The sequence below is a fragment of the Loxodonta africana genome, chromosome 24 (assembly GCF_030014295.1).
Source record: "Loxodonta africana isolate mLoxAfr1 chromosome 24, mLoxAfr1.hap2, whole genome shotgun sequence".
Classification (NCBI taxonomy): Eukaryota; Metazoa; Chordata; class Mammalia; order Proboscidea; family Elephantidae; genus Loxodonta; species Loxodonta africana.
The window spans coordinates 30678211-30697864 of NC_087365.1; the positions used below are offsets into that span (position 1 = coordinate 30678211).

General features: G+C 40.3%; 1 protein-coding gene across 1 annotated transcript; it reads left to right on the forward strand.

The window, feature by feature from the left end:
- The first annotated feature begins 4933 nt into the window (after positions 1-4933).
- Positions 4934-14083, forward strand: LOC135228637 (beta-defensin 115-like). Its single transcript, XM_064276472.1, has 2 exons — positions 4934-5130; positions 13723-14083. Exons 1-2 carry the CDS (start codon positions 5037-5039, stop codon positions 13956-13958), a joined length of 330 nt encoding a protein of 109 aa, XP_064132542.1. The 5' UTR covers positions 4934-5036; the 3' UTR covers positions 13959-14083.
- Positions 14084-19654: the final 5571 nt, after the last annotated feature.

The following is a 19654-nucleotide window of genomic DNA, read 5'->3' on the forward strand; positions in this document are numbered from 1 at the left end:
TATACTGGCTATTTAAAAAATTTATACTTTCAGCTAACAGTTTTGAACATTTAGTATTTGCTAAGTTGTCCACATTCTTCATCTCATTTAATCCTTTGCAATGAACCCATAATTGAATACTGTTCTTAAACCAGCTAGAGGATAAGAATGCTGAAGCGAAGAGGATTCGGTAACACACGTAGTTGCACTACTGCTAAATAGTAAAAAAAAAAAAAAAAAGGCAGGGGTTTTTGCCAATGCAGAGTGCATGTGCTGTACCGTCACATCACACTCCCATGACGGTTATGCCTGTAACTGTTCACTATGGAGAATGGAGTGTTATAATAGTTGTTTCATTTATATGGGGCTCTAGAACAGATGAAATTAAACTATGGTGGAAATAATCATAACAGTGGTTGCCTCCAACACGCTAAACAACAGGCTAAAGAAGAAAAATCATATGATCATATACGTTGCCTCAGAAAAAGCATTTGATGAAATTCCTGACCCATTAATGACAAAACTCTCATCAAACTAGTAATAAAGGGCAGTTCTCTCAACAATAAAGATCTAAAGTTAACATCTTGAAAGATTTAAAGATAACAAACACATCTAAAGTTAACATCATACTGAAGGAGCCCTGGTGATGCAGTTGTTAAGCATAGTTGGCTACATAGAAAATCCTAAGGGATCTTCAAAAACCCTGGTGGCGTGGTGGTTAAGTGCTACGGCTACTAACCAAAGGGCCAGCAGTTCGAATCCGCCAGGCACTCCTTGGAAACTCTATGGGGTAGTTCTACTCTGTCCTATAGGGTCGCTATGAGTCAGAATTGACTCGATGGCACTGGGTTGGGTCTTCAAAAATACTCCAAACTAATGAGCTCATCAAGGTCATTACACAATTAACCATATTGTTATATACTAATGAGAAACATATGGAAACCAAAATTAAAAAGACAATAGCATTTACAATTGCTCCAAAGTAAAATAAATACTTAGAAATAAGTATAAAAAACATGTACAGGGCACACTTGCTGAAAAATTTTTAAATGTTGATGAAAGAAATCAAAGAAGATCTAGAAATGGAGAGGCACATTGTGTTAATAAATTGTAAAAGACAACATTGTAAAGGTGTCAATTTTCCCCAAGTTAATTTGTAAGTTTAAGGTAATTCCTATAAAAATGAGAGATAAGGCAAGTTTATTCTAAATTTTATATGGTTGTACATACATGTACTTACTATAACCCATTGCTGTCAAGTCAATTCTAATTCATTGCAATCCTGTAAGACAGAGTAGAATTGCCCCATAGAGTTTCCAAGGAGCGGCTGGTGGATTCAAATTGCAGACCTTTTGGTTAGCAGCTGAGCTCTTAACCACTGTGTCACCAGGACTCCATGTACCTACTATAGTATAGCAATTTTGAAAAAGAAGAATAAAGTAGGAGGAGCCACTCTATCACACGTTGAAGCTCACTATATAGCTACAGTAATCAAGACATTGTGGCACTGGTGGAGGGAAAAACACATAAACCAATGAAACAGAATACAGAGAACTCAGAAACAGGTCCATATAACTATGCTCAACTCATTTTTGACAAAGGTGCAACAGCAGTGTAATGGAGGAAAGGTAGTCTTTTCAACAAATGGTGTTGGAGCAACTCTACATCCATAAAAAATAAAATAAACCTTGACCTAAATAGCACATCTTATGCAAAATCTAATTTAAAATGGATCATGAACTTGTTAGTTACTGTCGAATTGGCTCTGACTCATGGTGACCTTATGTATAACAGAATGAAACACTGCCTTGTCCTGTACCACCCTGAGTCCATTATTGTGGCTATAGTGTTAATCCATCTCATTGAGGGTTTCCCTTGTTTTCACAGACCCTCAACTTTACCAAACATCGTGCCCTTTTCTAACAATTGATCTTTCCTGATGACAAGTCCAAAGTAAGTGAGCTGAAATCTCGCCATCCGCATGTCTAAAGAGCATTCTGGTTGTATTTCTTCTAAGACTGACTTATTTATTCTACTGATAGTCCATGTTATCCTCAATATTCTTCACCAACACCACAATTTGAATGCATTAATTCTTCTGTCTTCCTTTTTCATTGTCCAACTTTCACATTCATGTGAGGTGACTGTAAAGACTAGGACTTGGGTCAGACACACCTTAGTAGTTAAAGTGACATCTTTGCTTTTAAAAACTTTAAAGATGTCTTTTGCAGCAGATTTGCCCAGTGCAATATGTTGTTCAGTTTCTTGACCGCTGCTTTCATGGATGTTGATTGTCGATCCAAGTAGAATGAAATCGTTGACAACTTACATTTTTTCTCCATTTATCATGATGTTGTTTATCAATCCAGTTGTGAAGATTCTATTTTCTTCATGTTCAGGGGTAATCCATACTGAAGGCTATGTATAGTCTTTGACCTTCATCAGTAAGTGATTCAAGTTGTCGTCATTTTTGGCAAGCAAGGTTGTATCATCTACATATTGCAGGTTGTTAATGAGTCTTCCTCCAGTCCTGATGCTGCATTCTTCTTCACATAGTCCAACTTCTCAGATTATTTGCTCAGCATACAGATTGAATTCATAAAGTGAAAGGATACAACCCTGCTTCACACTTTTTCCAATTTTAAACCATGCAGTATCCCCCTTGTTCTTTTCCAACAACTGCCTCTTTCTTGAGCCATGTATAGGATCTGTATGAGCATAATTAAGAATTACGAATTAGAATTGATAATTAGAATTCCCATTCTTCATAATGTTATCCATAATTTGTTATGATCCACACAGTCGAATGCCTTTGTGTAGTGGATAAAACACAGGTAAATATTTTTCTGGTATTCTCTGCTCTCAGTCAAGCTCCATCTGACATCAGTAATGATAGCCCTCATTCCATGTCCTCTTCTGAATTGGACTTGAGCTTCCAGCAACTCCCTGTTGATGTACGGTTGAAGTGATTTTTTAATTATCTTCAGCAAAATTTTGCTAGCATGTGATATTAATGACATTGCTCAATAGTTTCCACATCCTGTTTGATTGCCTTTCTTTGGAATGGGTACATGAACCTAAATGTATAGTAAGGGTGATGTTGTTGTTGTTGTTAGGTGCCGTCGAGTCGGTTCCGACTCATAGTGACTCTATGCACTACAGAACGAAACACTGCCCGGTCCTGTGCCATCCTTACAATCGTTGTTAAGTAAGGGTGACAATTACCCCTAAATTGATATATAGGTTTAATGTAATTCCTATCAAAATCCCAGCAAGATTTATTGTAGCTATAGACAGGAATATTTAAAAATATTTAAGGAAAGGCAAAAGAACTAGTACAGCTAAAACAGTTTCGAAAAATAAAAATAAAGTGGGAGAAATTAGTCTATCCAATTTCAAGACTTATTACGTAACTAAACAAGACAATGTGGTATTGGTGGAGGGATAGAAACATAGATGAATGGCACAGAATATAGAATCCAGAAATGGACCCACACAGATATGCCCAACTGATGGCTGACAAAAGCACAAATACAATTCAATGGAAGAAAGATAGCCTTTTCAACAAATGGTGCTGGAGCAAGTGGACAGCAATAGGCAAAAATACAAAAATAAAAAATCTTGAACTAAGTCTTGTGCTTGATGTGAAAGTTAACCCCAAATTGATCACAGACTTAAATAAGAAAAAAATTCAAAACTATAAATCCTTGGGGAAAAAATAGAACACAATCTTTGAGATCAAGGACTAAGCTTAGACTTCCACCAGAAGCATGATTCATAAAAGGAAAAATTGACAAAGTGGATTTCATCTAAATTAAAACCTTTTCTCCATAAAAGACACTTTCATGAAGATGGAAAGACAAGTCACAGATTAGGAGAAAGTATTTGCAAACCACATATCCGACAAAGAAGTAGCATCTAGCATAGATAAGGAATTCTGTATACAAGATTTTTCTCATGAATTTAAACCTACTTCCTCACCCCCCTGTAACTTCCACCCAGGGCATTTAGTTCTGCCCTCTGGGCCTGCACAGAACATGCCTTTCAGACTCTCTTTAGCCCATTGCTGCCTCAATCGTTATTTAGGTATAATCCCCTGGGATGATAGAACGTGTGCTCTATTTTACTTTTATTTGTAACTTTATTCTTCATGCCTGCACTGTCCAAAGTACTGTTTTCCAAAAAATCACCTAATTCTATAAAACCTTTGTTAGCTAAGGAATAAATATTACAGTTTCTAATTTATAGACAAGATAATGGAGACTCAGGAATTTTAAATAACTTTCTCCAAGTCATACAGCTAGCAGTTAGCAGAATCAGGATTCAAATCTAGGTTGTTTTTTTTTTTTTTCTCTTTTCTGACTTTAATGCTCTTAACTCCTACACTGCATAGATAATAAAAGATCCCTGGTGTTTTATTATTAAGCCAGGTCTGAATCCAGACCGCCCTTCCTAAGCACTGTGTAACCCTGAGAGAATTCTACCTACCTACTATCTTGAGAGGATTCTGTGAGGTTCAGTTGCTGACAAACAAGGAAATTCAGTGGATGGCGGTGGTGCTCACTGAAGCTCCTGCCCAGATCCAAAGGGGAAAACAGATGTCCTGAACCTCATCTAGGCTGCTGACAGTTCTCCTTGATGGTGTCAATCTGGTGAGGGAGGGACAGGGATGAACTAGAAAAGACACTTAGTCCCAAAACATCATGATCAACATTATGAGAGAGAGAAGGAAGCACAGAGGCTGTGAGAACACTGGTGAGGAGATTGAACTACTCAAGGACAGGAATAGGAAAGTCTTCTTGGAAAGTGGGTCCAATCTCTCCACAACACCCCACACTTTTGTAGGACTTGCACCTCCTACCCTGATGTCTTCAACCTCTCCAGAGACTTCTGGAGCAGGACTCTGAACATTGGGTGATCAATTTACACTGCTGTCCTGCAGGCTGATGTTCTGGGTAGTGCAACATTCTGCCCTTGCCTGATTTGTTGTCCGTGACTCAGCCCTACTTAGGTCAATAAAACCCGGAGAGCAGACTCACCTTCTCTGCACATTCAGTATGTTGCCGGCTTGTTCTTCACCCTTCTCAAGAGACATTAAACTCCTGTTCCTGGCCTTAGCTGTCACTGTGGTCCTGGCTCAGGCTGCTCCAGGTAACCAGAACTATGGAAAGGAGGGAAAAGAGAGCAAGAACAGGGTCCTACCTATAGAATCACTGGGAAACCGAACATGCATGGGAGTGAGTGCAGTCCATAGAGATGGCTGACAGCTGGTGAAAAGTCTTCTAGTGAATATGCATCTACAATAAGGGCAGCCCATCGCCCCCTATCATGATAGTGCTTCTCATTAGGGAACCTGGGTGTCTTAGTTATCTAGTGCTGCTGTAATAGAAATACCACAAGTAGATGGCTTTAACAAGCAGAAATTTATTCTGTCATAGTTCAGGAGGCTGGAAGTCCAAATCCAGGGTGTCAGCTCCAGGGAAAGGCTTCCTCTCTCTGTTGGCTCTGGAGGAAGGTCCTTATTATCAGTCTTCCCCTGGGGCTAGTTGTTTCTCAGTGCAGGGACCCCAGGTCCAAAGGACACACTCTTCTTTCTTGGTGATAGGAGGTCCCTTCTCCTAGCTGCTTGCTTTTCTCTTTTATACCTCAAAAGAGACCGACTCAAGATACAAGCTAATCCTGTAGTTTGTGTCCTGCCTCGTTAACATAACTGCCTCTAATCCTGCATCATTAATGTCATAAAAGAGGTTAGGATTTACAACACATAGGATAATTACATCAGACAACAAAATGGAGGACAACCATACAATATTGGGAATTATGGCCTAACCAAGTTGACATACTTTTTGTGTAGACACAATTCAATCCATAACACTAGGGAATATCAACTGAGGCTAGGGTGTTGTGTATGAAGTCCCTTTCATAGATAGAAGCAACCCCAGTATCCCTAGTGTCTTTATTGCCTTTAGCCCATCTGTCAACAGGGTCTCAACACAGGCATCTCTCACTTCAACCCTACTTCCAGTTTATACAACATCTTGTGGTAACCAGTCCTATTACTTCACCCCCCCTTGTCATTTGGCTCTGAATGCTCCTTTAGAGAAGTTGGTCTGGGTTTAGAGAAATCAGAGGAAGCATCTTGCTCTTGTGTTAGAAAATGTAGTGAACAATTTTCAGGTTGTCTTCAGATATCTACAAATCTGTAAAAATAGGCCCAAGGTATAGAGCTGGGGTTAGGACTGAAGATTCTGGATTCCAGATTGAACATGGCCAAAACTCTAACACTATAACAGGCTTCAGGGGCAGGTAGTGCATAGCTTTCTAATGGAAATATTTTCCCGAGACTTCCAGGATGTTCTAAAGTTTACTATTTTGTTTGTTTTAAAGAATAGAAATATATTTTCTCACAGTTCAGGAGGCAAGAAGTTCAAATTCAGGCACCATTTTTAGGGAAGTCTCTCTGTCGTCTCTGGGGGAAGATCTCTTTCAGTTTCTGTAGTCCTGGTGTTCCTTGATTCCTTGGTGATCTCCCTGTGGCATGGAGATCTTTTTGTGCTTGCTTCTTTGTGCCTAATCTGCTCTTTTTATAACTCAAAATTGAGTAGTTCGATACACTCTACACTGACATGGCCTCATTAATGTAACAAAGAAAACCCTATTCACAAATGGGGTTATATCCACAGCACATTGCTTTTGTGTGCCACTGAGTTGATTCCAACTCACAGCGACCCCATATAACAGAGTAGAACTGCCCCACAGGGTTTCCAAGGCTGCAGTCTTTACAGAAGTAGACTGCCACACCTTTCTCCTGAGAAGGGGCTGGTGGGTCCCAACTGCTAACCTCTGAGTTAGCAACTGAGCTCTGAACCCCTGGGCCACCAGGGATCCTCCGTAAAGGTTACAGCCTAGAAAAACCTATGGGGCACTTCCACTCTGTAACACATGTGGTTGCTGTGAGTCGAAATCCACTCAACAGCACACAACAACAACAGAAAGGGTAGCAGTGGTTGTTCATGCAACTGTTTTTTCTCACTTTTTTAATTGAACTTTAGATGAAGGTTTACAGAACAAACTGGCTTCCCTTTAAACAGTTAGCACACATATTGTTTTATGACATTGGTTAACAAACCCACGACATGACAACACTCTCCCTTCTCGACCTTGGGGAACCTATTACCAGATTTTCTGTTCCTTCTTGCCTTCTAGTCCTTGCCCCTGGGCTCTTGGGCCCCTTTAGTCTCCTTTTGTTTTATAAGTCTGTCTAATTGAAGTTTACAATTTTTATTTCCATGATTTCCTTTTGGGTCATTGCTGTTGCAAGTCAAATATTCTTTTGGATCAGCTCTTCAAGCTGAAAGTCTTTGCCAAACACTGAATCCTAGACTAACTCTGAGGAGGCTTCAGTATGTCCTAAGGACAATTGGAACAGAAGAGGGAGTGGCAGATGTGAGAGACATTTTGAAGGAAGAGTCTGCATAGTGACTCATGGAATATTGGGATAGAAAAGGAAGAGTCACTATGACCCTTATGTTTGCTGTCTAAAAGTCCCAGTGAGAAGAGAAAATTGGGAATAATCTCCGAGGAGCAAGTTTGGCGCAAAGATAAGTGGAAGGGGTCTGTAATTTAAACCAAGATACCACCATCTCTCAACTGAATCCTGCAATGGCCTCCCTTCTTGTCTACCTCCATCTTCTCTGGCCCCCCATCAGTTCTAAGATTTTCAGTTATTTATTTATTTTTTAGTAATTTTTTGGTGTAAGTTTACACAGCAAATTAGGTTCCCTTTTGACAGTTTCTACACAAACTGTTCAGTGACAGTCACATTTTTCACAATGGGCCAACATTCTCTTTAACTGGGTTCTGGTTGTTCCATTTCCAGTACTTTAGCTTCCCTGCCCCCTTATCTTGTCATCTTTGCTGTAGATTAATTGTTGACCTTTTGGTCTCATATAGATGATTTTTAATGGAGCACCATACTAATGGATAATATCCTTTGTTTTGTGTGCCAATCTGTTATTTTGTTAAAAGGTGACCTCATGGGATACGGGATATTTTCGGTTCAAGGTTTAAAGAGTATCTCAGGGCAATAGTCTCAGGAAGCCCTCTAGTCTCAGCTGGTCCAGTAAGTCTGGACTTTTTTTTTTTTTTTAATAATTTTTATTGAGCTTTAAGTGAACGTTTACAATGGACCTTTTAAGAATCTGAATTCTCTTCTGCATTTTTCTTCCTTTCTATCAGGCACTGATTAGAACAGTCAGTAGTGGTAGCTGGACATCAGCTAGTTCTTCTGGTCTCAGGGTAGATGAGGCTGTGGCTTAGGTAGGCTATCAATCCTGTAGACTAGTTTCTTCTCTGAGACTTTGGTTTCCTTCTTTCTCTTTTGCTCCTGATGAGTAGAGACCAATACTTGCATCTTAGACGGCTGGGCACAAGCTTTTAAGACCCCAGATACTACTCACCACATTAGAATGCAGAAAATTAACTTTGTGAGGTCAATTGACTGAGTCATCCCATGAAACTGAAGTCCTAAGCCTTCAAACCCAAAAAATCATTCTTGCAAGGTGTTTGGTGTCTGAGAAGTATCTGTAACTGTGTCCTATATGAATATATATATGCATGTATGTATACATACATATAGATACTTCTATCTGTGCACAGATACGTACTCACCTGTACCTTCCCATACACATATATGCCTATTCATGCTCGGCGTTTCTCAAGCTGACAGAACTAAAGAAAAAATTCAAGCCTCAAGTTGCAATGCTGAAGGATTCTATGGGTAAAATATTGAACAACACAAGAGGCATCAAAAGAGGCTGTACCAAAAAGAATTGGTTGGCATTCAATCATTTCAAGAGGTAGCATATGATCAAGAGCCAATGGTACTGAAGGAAGAGGTCCAAGCTGCATTGAAGGGAATGATGAAAAACAAGTCTCCAGGAATTGATGGAATACAAATTGACATGTTTCAACAAATGGATGTAGAGTTTGAGGTGCTCACTTGTCTATGCCAAGAAATTTGGAAGAGAGTTACCTGGCCAACTGACTGGTAGAGAGCCATATTTGTACCCATTCCAAAGAGAGGTGATCCAACAGAATGCGGAAATTATCGAACAATATCATTAATACCACATGCAAGTAAAATCTTGCTCGAGGTAATTTAAAAACAGTTGTGGCAGTACTTTGACAGGAAACCTCCAGAAAGTCAAGCCAGATTCAGAAGAGGACGTGGAATAGGGGGTATCACTGCTGATATCAGGTGGATGTTGGCTGAAAGCAGAGAATACTGGAAAGATACTTACCTGTGTTTTATTGACTATGCAAAAGCATTCAACTGTGTGGATCATAAAAAATTATGGATAACATTTCGAAGAATGGGAATTCCAGAACACTCAATTGTGCTCATGTGGAATCTATACATAGACCAAGAGGCAGTCGCTGGAACAAAACAAGGGCACATTGAGTAGTTTAAAATCGGAAAAGTTATGCATCATTGTTGTATCCTTTTGCCATACTTATTCAATCTGTATGGTGAGCAAATAATCCGAGAAGCTGGACTATACGAAGAAAAACTTGGTGTCAGGATTGGGGGAAGACTTATTAACGACGTGATATGCAGATGACACAACCTTGTTTGCTGAAAGTGAAGAGGACTTGAAGCACTTACTGATGAAGATCAAAGACTACAGCCTTCAGTATGGATTATACCTCAACATAAAGAAAACAAAAATCCTCACAACTGGACCAATAAGCAACATCATGATAAACGGAGAGAAGTTTGAAGTTGTCAAGGATTTCATTTTACTTGGATCCACAGTCAATGCCCATGGAAGCAGCAGTTCAGAAATCAAAGGATGTATTTACACTGGGCAAATATACTGCAAAGACCTCTTTCAAGTATTTAAAAGCAAAGATGTCTCTTTGAGGACTAAGGTGCACCTGACACAAGTCATGGTATTTTCAGTCCCCTCATATGCATGTGAAAGCTGGACAATGAATAAGGAAGACTGAAGAAGAATTGATGCCTTTGAATTATGGTATTGGTGAAGAATATTGACTATATCTCGGACTGCCCGGAGAATGAACAAATCTGTCTTGGAAGAAGTACAGCTGGAATGCTCCTTACGAGTAAAGATGGCAAGAATTCATCTCATATACTTTGAATACATTATTAGGAGGGACAGTCCCTGGAGAGGGACATTGTGCTTGGTGGAGTGGAGGATTGGTGAGGAAGAAGAAGGCCCTCAACAGTTGGATTGGCACAGTGACTGCAACAATGAGCTCAAACATGGCAACCATTGTGAGGATGGTGCAGGTCCAGGCAGTGTTTCGTTCTGTTGCACCTAGAGTCACTATGAGTTGGAACCAACTCCACAGCATCTAACAACAACAACACTTACGTACACTTGTTTTGTTGTTGGTGTTGTTGCCAAATTATGTAAGTCATATTCTTTAGCACAAACATCCTTTTCTCTTGCGGCCTTCTTAATAGCATTGTTTACTTTGGCAATTATTTTTTTAAATCACAAATATGATCAGTTAAAACACAAATATTCACGAACACACGTAGATACAACCTTACAAGCTTACAACCTCTAAACAACCTTCTTTTGCTTTTAATATAAAATCCAAAATTTTTACTGATCCTGTCCCATCTGGTCTGGTCCATTACATATCCTCAGTCTCAATTTACACCATAGGCACCATGGAAGCAGCAGTTCAGAAACCAAAGGAAGTATTTACACTGGGCAAATATACTGCAAAGACCTCTTTCAAGTATTTAAAAGCAAAGATGTCTCTTTGAGGACTAAAGTGCACCATCTCCCCCTTAGTAATCACAGTCTGGCTTTCCTTGTCTTTCTTCTGTCCCTTGTCACCTTCCTTTTTCTTTCCACTGGGCCAATATATATGCTGTTACTTATGCTTGGTCTTTTCTTCCATCCTTTCTTTCCCTGATTTATTTCTCCTCATTCATTCTTCATATTTCAGGTCAATTGTAAAGCCTTCGCTAACTGTCCTAGGTTAGACAAGTTCTTCCCTGTCTGTTCTCCTGTTGTTCTTGCTGTTAGTTGTTGTTGAGTCAGATCTGACTCAAGACAAACCCACGTGTGCAGAGTAGAACTGCGCCATAGGGTTTTCAAGGCTGTGGCCTTTCGGAAGCAGATTGCTGGGTCTTTCTTCTGAGGTGCTTCTGGGTGGGTTTGAACTGCCAACCTTTTGGCTAGTACTTGAGTGCAAACCGCTTGTGCCACCCAGGGACTCTGCCTGACACATATAAGGACTCAATGTTGGTTAAATAAGCAGTGTTGGTTCTACCCCCACTCCCACCATGTATCAACTTTTTTTTTTACTTCCTTTTGCAACTGAGCTCTTGAATTTCTTGTTCTCACTATCTCCTCTCCATTCCAATCAGGCTTCCACTCCCACCATTCCAACAAAACTGTTCTTGACTCTGCTAAATACAATGGCCAGTTCTCAGTTCTCATCCTACTTGGCAGCATTTGACACAGCTGATCACCTTCTCCTCCTTGCTTCCATTGCTCCTTCACATTGCTTTCACATCAACTCACTATGCTGTTTTTATTGCTCATTCTCAGAATTCTTGACCCATTCTCTGCTCTTGTTTCTGACTTACAAATGGCCTTGGCCATATTCTTTTGGTCATTCCACACAATTTCATAACCTTGATGATCATATATACATTTCTATCTCCATTTTATACCCTACAGACTCACATATCCAATCACTTTATAGACATCTTCACTTGTATGAATAATAGACATATCAACCTCAAAATGTCCAAAAGATAAACCCTGATACTGTACCACAAGCCTGCTCCATGCACAACTCTCCTCACTTCACTTAGCATGAAGTCCACTCTTTGGCTCAGGCCAAAAATCTTGACTCCTCCTTTTCTCTCACATCCTAAGTAAAACTGACCAGGAAATCATTTTGTCTCTAACCTGAAAATATATCCAGAATCTAGCCACCTTTCTCTACCTCCATTTGTACCACCCTGGTTCAAGCCATAGTCATCTCCTGCGTGGATGACTGGATGTCTACCCTGTCCTCTTATTGAGATCATCGTATTTCTGCCTTGCTCCCTCCACAGTCAATCTTCAATAGAGCAACCAGAATGGTTGCTTTAAGATGTAAGTAGTATGCTGGGCTCACAATGCTTCAATGGCCCCCCACTTCCCTTAGAGTAAAAGTAAAAGTTTATAAAACCCTACTTGTTCTGACTCCCTGTTACCTCTCCAACCTCACTCTTACCTTTTCTCCCTCATTCACTCCTCTCCAGCTACACTGACCTTGTTCCCATTTCAGGGCCTTTAACTGCCTGATCTCTGCCTGTAACAGCCTCCCTCCCAATATCTGCTTGGTTCTATTTCTTGCTACCACATTCAAGTCTATGTTTGAAAAGTCACCTTCTCAATGAATCCTATCTTGACCTCTAATTGCAACCTTTCCCCCTTTGGCTATGACATTCTTGATGCTCCCTTACCCTATTATACTTTTTATTCTATCCATAGGACTTACTATCCTCTATACTACTATAAAGTTACTTATCTATTTTGCTGGCTGTCTATCATATGTCAGCTCCACAGGGCCAGGGATCTTTGTCTGCTTTGTTCATTGCTTTGTTATAAGCACCTAGAACAGTGCCCGGCACATTGTAGGTGATCAACAAATAGCTGTTGAATGAATAATGAACGTAGAGAAAAGACAGGTAATTGAAAGCTTAGGCCTGTTCCTTGGCAAGCACCTAAATTTAGGGAAGAGGAGGTACTAGAGGTGGTGAGACTGAAAAATGACAGCGATGGAGACATCATAACCATAGGAATAAACTCCAATAAGCTAGTTGGAGAAAAAGAAATAATTACTTGTACCTACTGTAGTTTTTTTTACTACACGTCAAGACCAGCAGTAGGCATTCTACATAAAAACCCGTTGCCGTCAAGTCGATTCCGACTCATAGCGACCTTATAGGACAGAGTAGAACTGCCCCACAGAGTTTCTAAGGAGCGCCTGGCAGATTTGAACTGCCGATCCTTCGGTTAGCAGCCTTAACACTCAACCAGTACGCCACCAGGGTTTCCAAGGCATTCTACATGCATAGATTTATTTAATCTTCCCAGGAATGCTGAGGTTTCAAGACAAATGTTTACTCTGACCATTATTAGTACGACTACCAACATTCGTAGTCTAACAGGCTTTACTCTAGTGTTATGTTTTGAATTGTGTCCCCCCAAACTATTTTGAAATCCTAACACCTGCACCTGTGAATGTGACCTTGCTTGAGGAAACGAGGTTTTACTTTGCAGATGTTATCAGTTAGGTTAACAAGGTCATGCCCAAGTAGGGTGGGTCCTAAAACCTCTTGACTGGTGTCTTACAAAAGGGGAGAACAAGCCGGTAACAAAGTCAAACACACAGGTAAAAGACGCCATGTAGGGATCCATCTACAAGCCAATGAACACGAAGAAGTGCCTGGGGTTACCATGAAACTGAAAGAAACAAGGAAGTATCTTCCCCTGGAGCCAACAGAAAGAGAGCATAGCACTGCCTACACCCTGAATTCAGACCTCTAGCCTTCAGAACTATGAGACAGTAAGTTTCTGTTCTTAAAAGTTACTCACTTTGTGCTATTCTGTTATGATGGCCCTAGGAAACTAAGGCAGTACAATAGTCTTTACTCTTTTTTATTCATTTATTTATTCATCTCTTTATTTATTTTGACAGATGGATGGGTCAAAAAGTGCTACCGAAAAATTGGCAGATGCAGGGGAACTTGCAAAGAAGATGAGAAGAGGAGGGGAACATGTGGGAGAAAGAAATTTTGCTGTGTCCCTAAATCAAAGTACCCGTTTCAAAGTTATCCTAAAAAAGAAGAACTGTCAAGCAAGGCTATGGGTCTACTTGGGACTCCTGACTACAGGATTCTAAGTCATTATAACAAGTCATTGAAAGCCCTCTAGGATACCTACATGATCCTCAGATCCTTGCTGGGTCCAGTGTGGAGAAGGATCCATTAAAGAAAATATGCTCATTTCTGCTATCACTGTCTCCTCTCTCCAGCCCTCTGTAGCCCAGTAGCGCTCTAGGTTGTCCCAGGATATGACTCATAATATTGGTTCTCGTGGTAAGAGAAATTTATAGGACCTGCATCCTGATTTTCTGAATCTCTGGCCAGGTGCCACTAGTCCCTAAACATGGAAGACTTCCAAGGATAATGCCAATTCCACCTTGGCACAAAACCTTATCGAAGGTCTCACTCTGGAAGGTTGAGATCGGCCAGCGTGATCCAGGTAGTCTCCTCTTTAGCTCAAGAGTTATACTAAAGCTCCACCACATGGTCTGGTTCTTGGAATCTATACCTTTCCCCAAGTCCCTAATCACACTTGACAATCCAAAAATTGGCAACCTCTTCTGCCCCAACCAAATAGAAGAAGAGAAAAATAGTAACCACGCTCAACATTTATCAAGAATTTATGTGCCAGGCCTGGTCCTATCACTTTACTCACATAACCTAATTTTGCTCTAACAGCTCGGTGAGGTAACAACTGGTATTATCTCCCTTTGCCAGAAGAGGAAAGTAAGTCACAGAGAGTTTAAGTGACTTTCCCCAAACAGCAGAGCTAGCTAGTTCAGTAGCAGGACTCTGACACCACGATGGCTGAGTTCAGATACTCTGCTTCTTCGGTGTGGAAAAATGACGCTGCAGTAAGAGAAGCTTTCCCTTTGTGCTTCCCATGCAGAACCAATCGCCTTAAAGGGGAAAATGTGGTGACAGGAAGAGTTTTGCACGCCCCCGTGTGGTTAAAATGCTTAATGAGTCCAGCCCTAACCGGTAAATCCAGACAGGAGTAGAGGTTATCCCAGGTTGCATTTAAGGGGGCAGTAGCAACGGGTTTGGTTTGATTTTTGGTTGTCTTTGAAAAAGGAGCCCTGATGATGCAGTGGTTAAGTGCTTGGCTGCTAACTGAAAGGCTGGGCGTTCGAACCCACCAGATGCTCTGAAAGAGAAAGACGCAGCAGCCTGTTTCAGTAAAGATTTACAGCCTGGGAAACCCTATGGGGCAGTCTGCTCTGTCCTTTAGGGTCCCTGTGAGCCGGAATCAACTTGATGGCGATGGATTTGGTTTTGGTTGGTTTGTCAGTGAAAATGATGCACAAAAATTATATTTTGTACAAAAATTAAAAAGGTACAAGTTAGTAAGTTTTAGACTTGGCAATGGCAATGGTCATTAGCCATGATTTTGCGTGATGTGATGCCTACTGTCCACTTTTCAAAACCTCTCTGGGATCTCGACCTCTTAAGTTATTTAAAATAGACCTCTTAAGTTATTTAAAATATAATTTTATAGCACGTCAATAAATGCCATATGTTGGATGCATTTCTCAGCTTGATTGTTCTTTTGGTTCATGTTTCCTTAATTAAACTAAGTGACACTGAATAATAACTATAGTAAAGAGAGCAGTGCACTTTTTATAGACAGCTGTCACAGGCCCCAGTGATAATTTTTCACAGTGCAAGAATCCCTTATAAAAATTCTCTGAGTTTAGATCATTCTGTCTACTAACCCTTGTGGTTTGTCAGTTCTGTTGCCTGTGATTACATTGGTAGGTTCTTGACAGGTAATTCTTCTTGTTGTTGTTAAGTGCCATCTAGTTGGCTCCAACTCACAGAGACCCTATGTACAATAGAATGAAAAGCTGCCCAGAGTACTGTCCTCATTGCCATGTTTCAGCTCATTGTTGCAGCCATGTGTCAATCCATCTGGTTGAGAGTCTTCTTTTTTTTTTTGGTGACCCTCTAATTTACCAGGCATGATGTCCTTCTTCAGAGACTGGTCCCTCCTTATAACACGACCAAAGAATGTGAGATGAAGTCTTCCATCCCTGCTTCTAATGAGCATTCTGGCTGTACTTCTTCCAAGACAGATTTGACATCAGCAATGATATCCTTCATTCCACATTCTCTGGATTCGGCTTGAATTTCTGGCAATTCCCTGTCAATGCAACCACTTTTGAACAATCTTCAGCAAAATTTAATTTACATATTGCATTAATGGAAACCCTGCTGGCATAAGAGCTATATCTGCTAACCAAATAGTTGGCAGTTTGAATCTACCAGGTGCTCCTTGGAAACTCTGTGGGGCAGTTCTACTCTGTCCTATAGAGATTGCTATGAGTAAGAATCAACTCAACTGCAACAGGGTTTGTTACATTAAAATACTGTTTGATAATTTCTGCGTTCTGTTGGATCACCTTTCTTTGGAGGGCAAAAATATGGATCTCTTCCAGTTGGTTGGCTAGGTAACTGGCCACATAGCTGTCTTCCAAATTTCTTGACATAGATGAGTGAGCACCTACAGCGCTGCGTCCATTGAAACATCTCGGTTGGTATTCCATCGATTCCGGGGGCCTTGCTTTTCACCAGCGCCTTCAGGGCAGCTTGGACCTGTTCCTTCAGTGCCATCAATTCTTGATCAAATGGTACCTCATGAAATGGTTGAACATCAACCAATTCTTTTTGGTACCGTGACTCTGTGTATTCCTTCCATCTTCTTTTGATGCTTCCTGGGTTGTTCAATATTTCGTCCATAGAATCCTTCAGTGTTGCAAGTTGAAGCTTGAATTTTTTCTTCAGTTTTTTCAGCTTGAGAAATGCCAAACATGTTATTCCTTTTTGGTTTTCTAACTCCAGGTCTTTGCACGTTTCATTATAATATTTTACTTTGTCTTCTTGAGCTGTTGTTTGAAATCTTCTGTTCAGCTGTTTTACTTCATCATTTCTTCTGTTCGCTTTAGCTACTTTAATTTCAAGAGCAAGTTTCCCAGTCTTTTCTGACATCCATTTTGGTCTTTTCTTTCTTTCCTGTCTTTTTAATGACCTTTTGCTTCCTTGATGTCATTTCACAACTTGTATGGTCTTTGGTCATTAGTATTCAATGCAGCAAATCTATTCTCGAGATGGTCTCTAAATTCAGGTGGGATATGCTCAACGTTGTATTTTGGCTCTAGTGGACTTGCTGTAATCTTCTTCAGCTTCAACTTGAACTTGCATATGAGTAATTGATGCATATGATTCCCTGGCCTTCTTCTGACTGATGATATTGAGCTTTTCCATCGTCTCGTTCCACAGATGTAGTCGATTTGATTCCTGTGTATTCCATCTGGTGAAGTCCACGTGTATAGTCACCATTCATGTTGTTGAAAAAAGATATATGTGGTGAAGAAGTTGCTGGTCTTGTAAAATTCCATCGTGCTCTCCAGCATCGTTTCTATCACCAAAGCCATATTTTTGAACTACCGATCCATCTTCTTTGTTTCCAACTTTCAAATTTCAATCATCAGTAATTATCAATATATCTTGGTTGCATGTTTGATCGATTTCAGACTGCAGAAGTTGGTAAAAATCTTCAATTTTTTCATCTTTGGTAATTCTTCTTTCAACGTCTCAAATAAAAACTAAAAATTTTGTTTACTCATGAATAACTTGCAGGCATCTTAGCTTTACCAAAACATGTTGAAATGTGATCATTCCTCCAACGATGACTTTTCTCTTTGCTTGTTGTTGTCGTTAGTTGCTATTGAGTCAATTCCAGCTCAAGGTGACCCCATGTGTGCAGAGTAGAGCTTCCCCATAGGATTTTCAAGTCTGTGAACTTTCTGAAGCAGATCACCAGGCCTGTCTTCCAAGGTACGTCTGGATGGGTTCAAACCTCCAACCTTTCAGCTAGTAGTCAAGCACTTAACTGTTTGTGCCACCCAGAGACTCCTTCACTTTGCTCAGAGTAACTTTACTACCTGAAGGTGCTTTGGTAGTATAACACTGATCTTTGTTTCATTGCTGCCTCACGGAACAGTTTTCAAGACAGTTCTAGTTATAATTGGAATACAAATTTAAACTAAAATTCAAGCACTCTGAAACAAACAACAAAAAAACCCAAACCCATTGCTGTTGAGTCGATTCTGACTCATGGAGACCCCCATGTGTTACAGACCAAAATTGCTTCAGAAGGTTTTCTTTGCCTTCATTTTTATGGAAGTAGGTTGCCAGACCCTTCTTCCACTGACACTGCTGAGTAGGCTCAAACCACCAATGCAAATAGCTCAACTGATTATACCAAGAACCAAACCAGTTCCTGTCAAGTTGATTCTGACTCATGGAGACCCCATGTGTTTCAGAATAGAACTGTGCTCCATATGGTTTTCAAGGCTATGACCTTTTGAAGGTAGATCACCAGGCCTTACTTCTGGGGCACCTCTGGGTGGGTTCAAACCACTAAGCTTTTTGTTGGTAGTCTAATGCAAACCATTTGTGCCACCCAAGAACTCCTAACTGATTATAGGTGTCGGTTAAAACTTTATACTTGTCTTTACCAAAGCGATTGACAAGAGCCGTTTACCTCACATGCATAGACAATCTCATCACAAGTAGCTTCACTGAGGGGTTCCACTCATTTCCTTGTGATATAGGTGGTAAAATGCATCCTATTTCAATCATATAAAAATGTGGGGATAAATCCCAGCATCTTAGAATCGAGAATATATAGTACATGCCACACCTACTTCTATGCAGTTAGCAAGCATAAACTGATCTATTTTCATGTACTTTATATTGGAGTGAAATTTACAGGAAAAAAAAACGGTCCCTCTAGTGATTATGATTAGGGCTGTCAATCAGTTAGAGACTATAATATTTCAACTTTTTAAGCAGCAGATTCTCCCAAATTGCTGCTAAAAATGAAGGTTCTGACTGCCCCGACAACCCGGAGTACCTCCCAGCACAATTCAACAGCCAAATTTTGTGTCTCTCTCCTCCTACATGCAACTGGAAGCAGAGTACTCTGAAATGGTGCAGCCACAGAAAGGAAGGAATTGTGGACCCTGAGTCATCGGACATATTACCCAGGATCAGAACCTTGAATCCTTATTTTCCAACCAGCAGTTAGTGGGTCACCATATCAGTTAGCTTCTCCTGCATGAAAAAAGAAAGAAAGAACCCGTAAAACTTTCAGGTTTGAGTCATTTTATTTATCTCATGAGTCTGTGAATTGAGTTGGTACTTCTTTAGGTCTGGCATAGCTTGGTTGATTCCTGCTGGCTCTCTCAAGTGTTTGTGCCCAGCTGACACGTCAACTGGTGGTTGGATGATTCAGAATGGCCTCATTCACATGTCTGGCATTTGATTAGATGACATCTGGGGCACCTTAGATCTCCTCTACTGGCTTCTCAACTTCTAGCAGGATGGTTTAGTTTTCATTCACATGATGGTTTCAGGGTCCCTAGTGCAGCAATGGAATGAGCCCCAACGCATAAGAACTTTTCAAACTTATGCTTGCATCATTTTTGCAAATGTCCCATTGGCCTAAGTAAGTCACACGGCCAAACCAGTAGTCAAGTGGTGGGAAAATAGGCTTTATCTCTTGATAGAAGGATTTGCAACATCTCATTGCACGGACGTGGATGCAATAAAGGGAAGAATGTGTGGCCCTTTTACAGTCTTTGATAGTCACAGAGACTTTCTTTATAGATCATCTTCACCTCAATAAATACATCATTTTTGCTGATAACTCACGCTGGATCCTCAACTTTTGAGTGATAAATAAATCTTTGATATGATAATCCATTAGGATTTCAAAGCTTTTTACCTAAGCCTTGCCTG

Coding starts and splice junctions, on each gene's coding strand:
- LOC135228637 (XM_064276472.1), top strand. CDS start 5,037: ATGTTGCCGGCTTGTTCTTCACCCTTCTCAAGAGACATTAAACTCCTG. Junction 5,131..13,722: donor CCTGGCTCAGGCTGCTCCAG/GTAACCAGAACT, acceptor TTATTTTGACAG/ATGGATGGGTCAAAAAGTGC.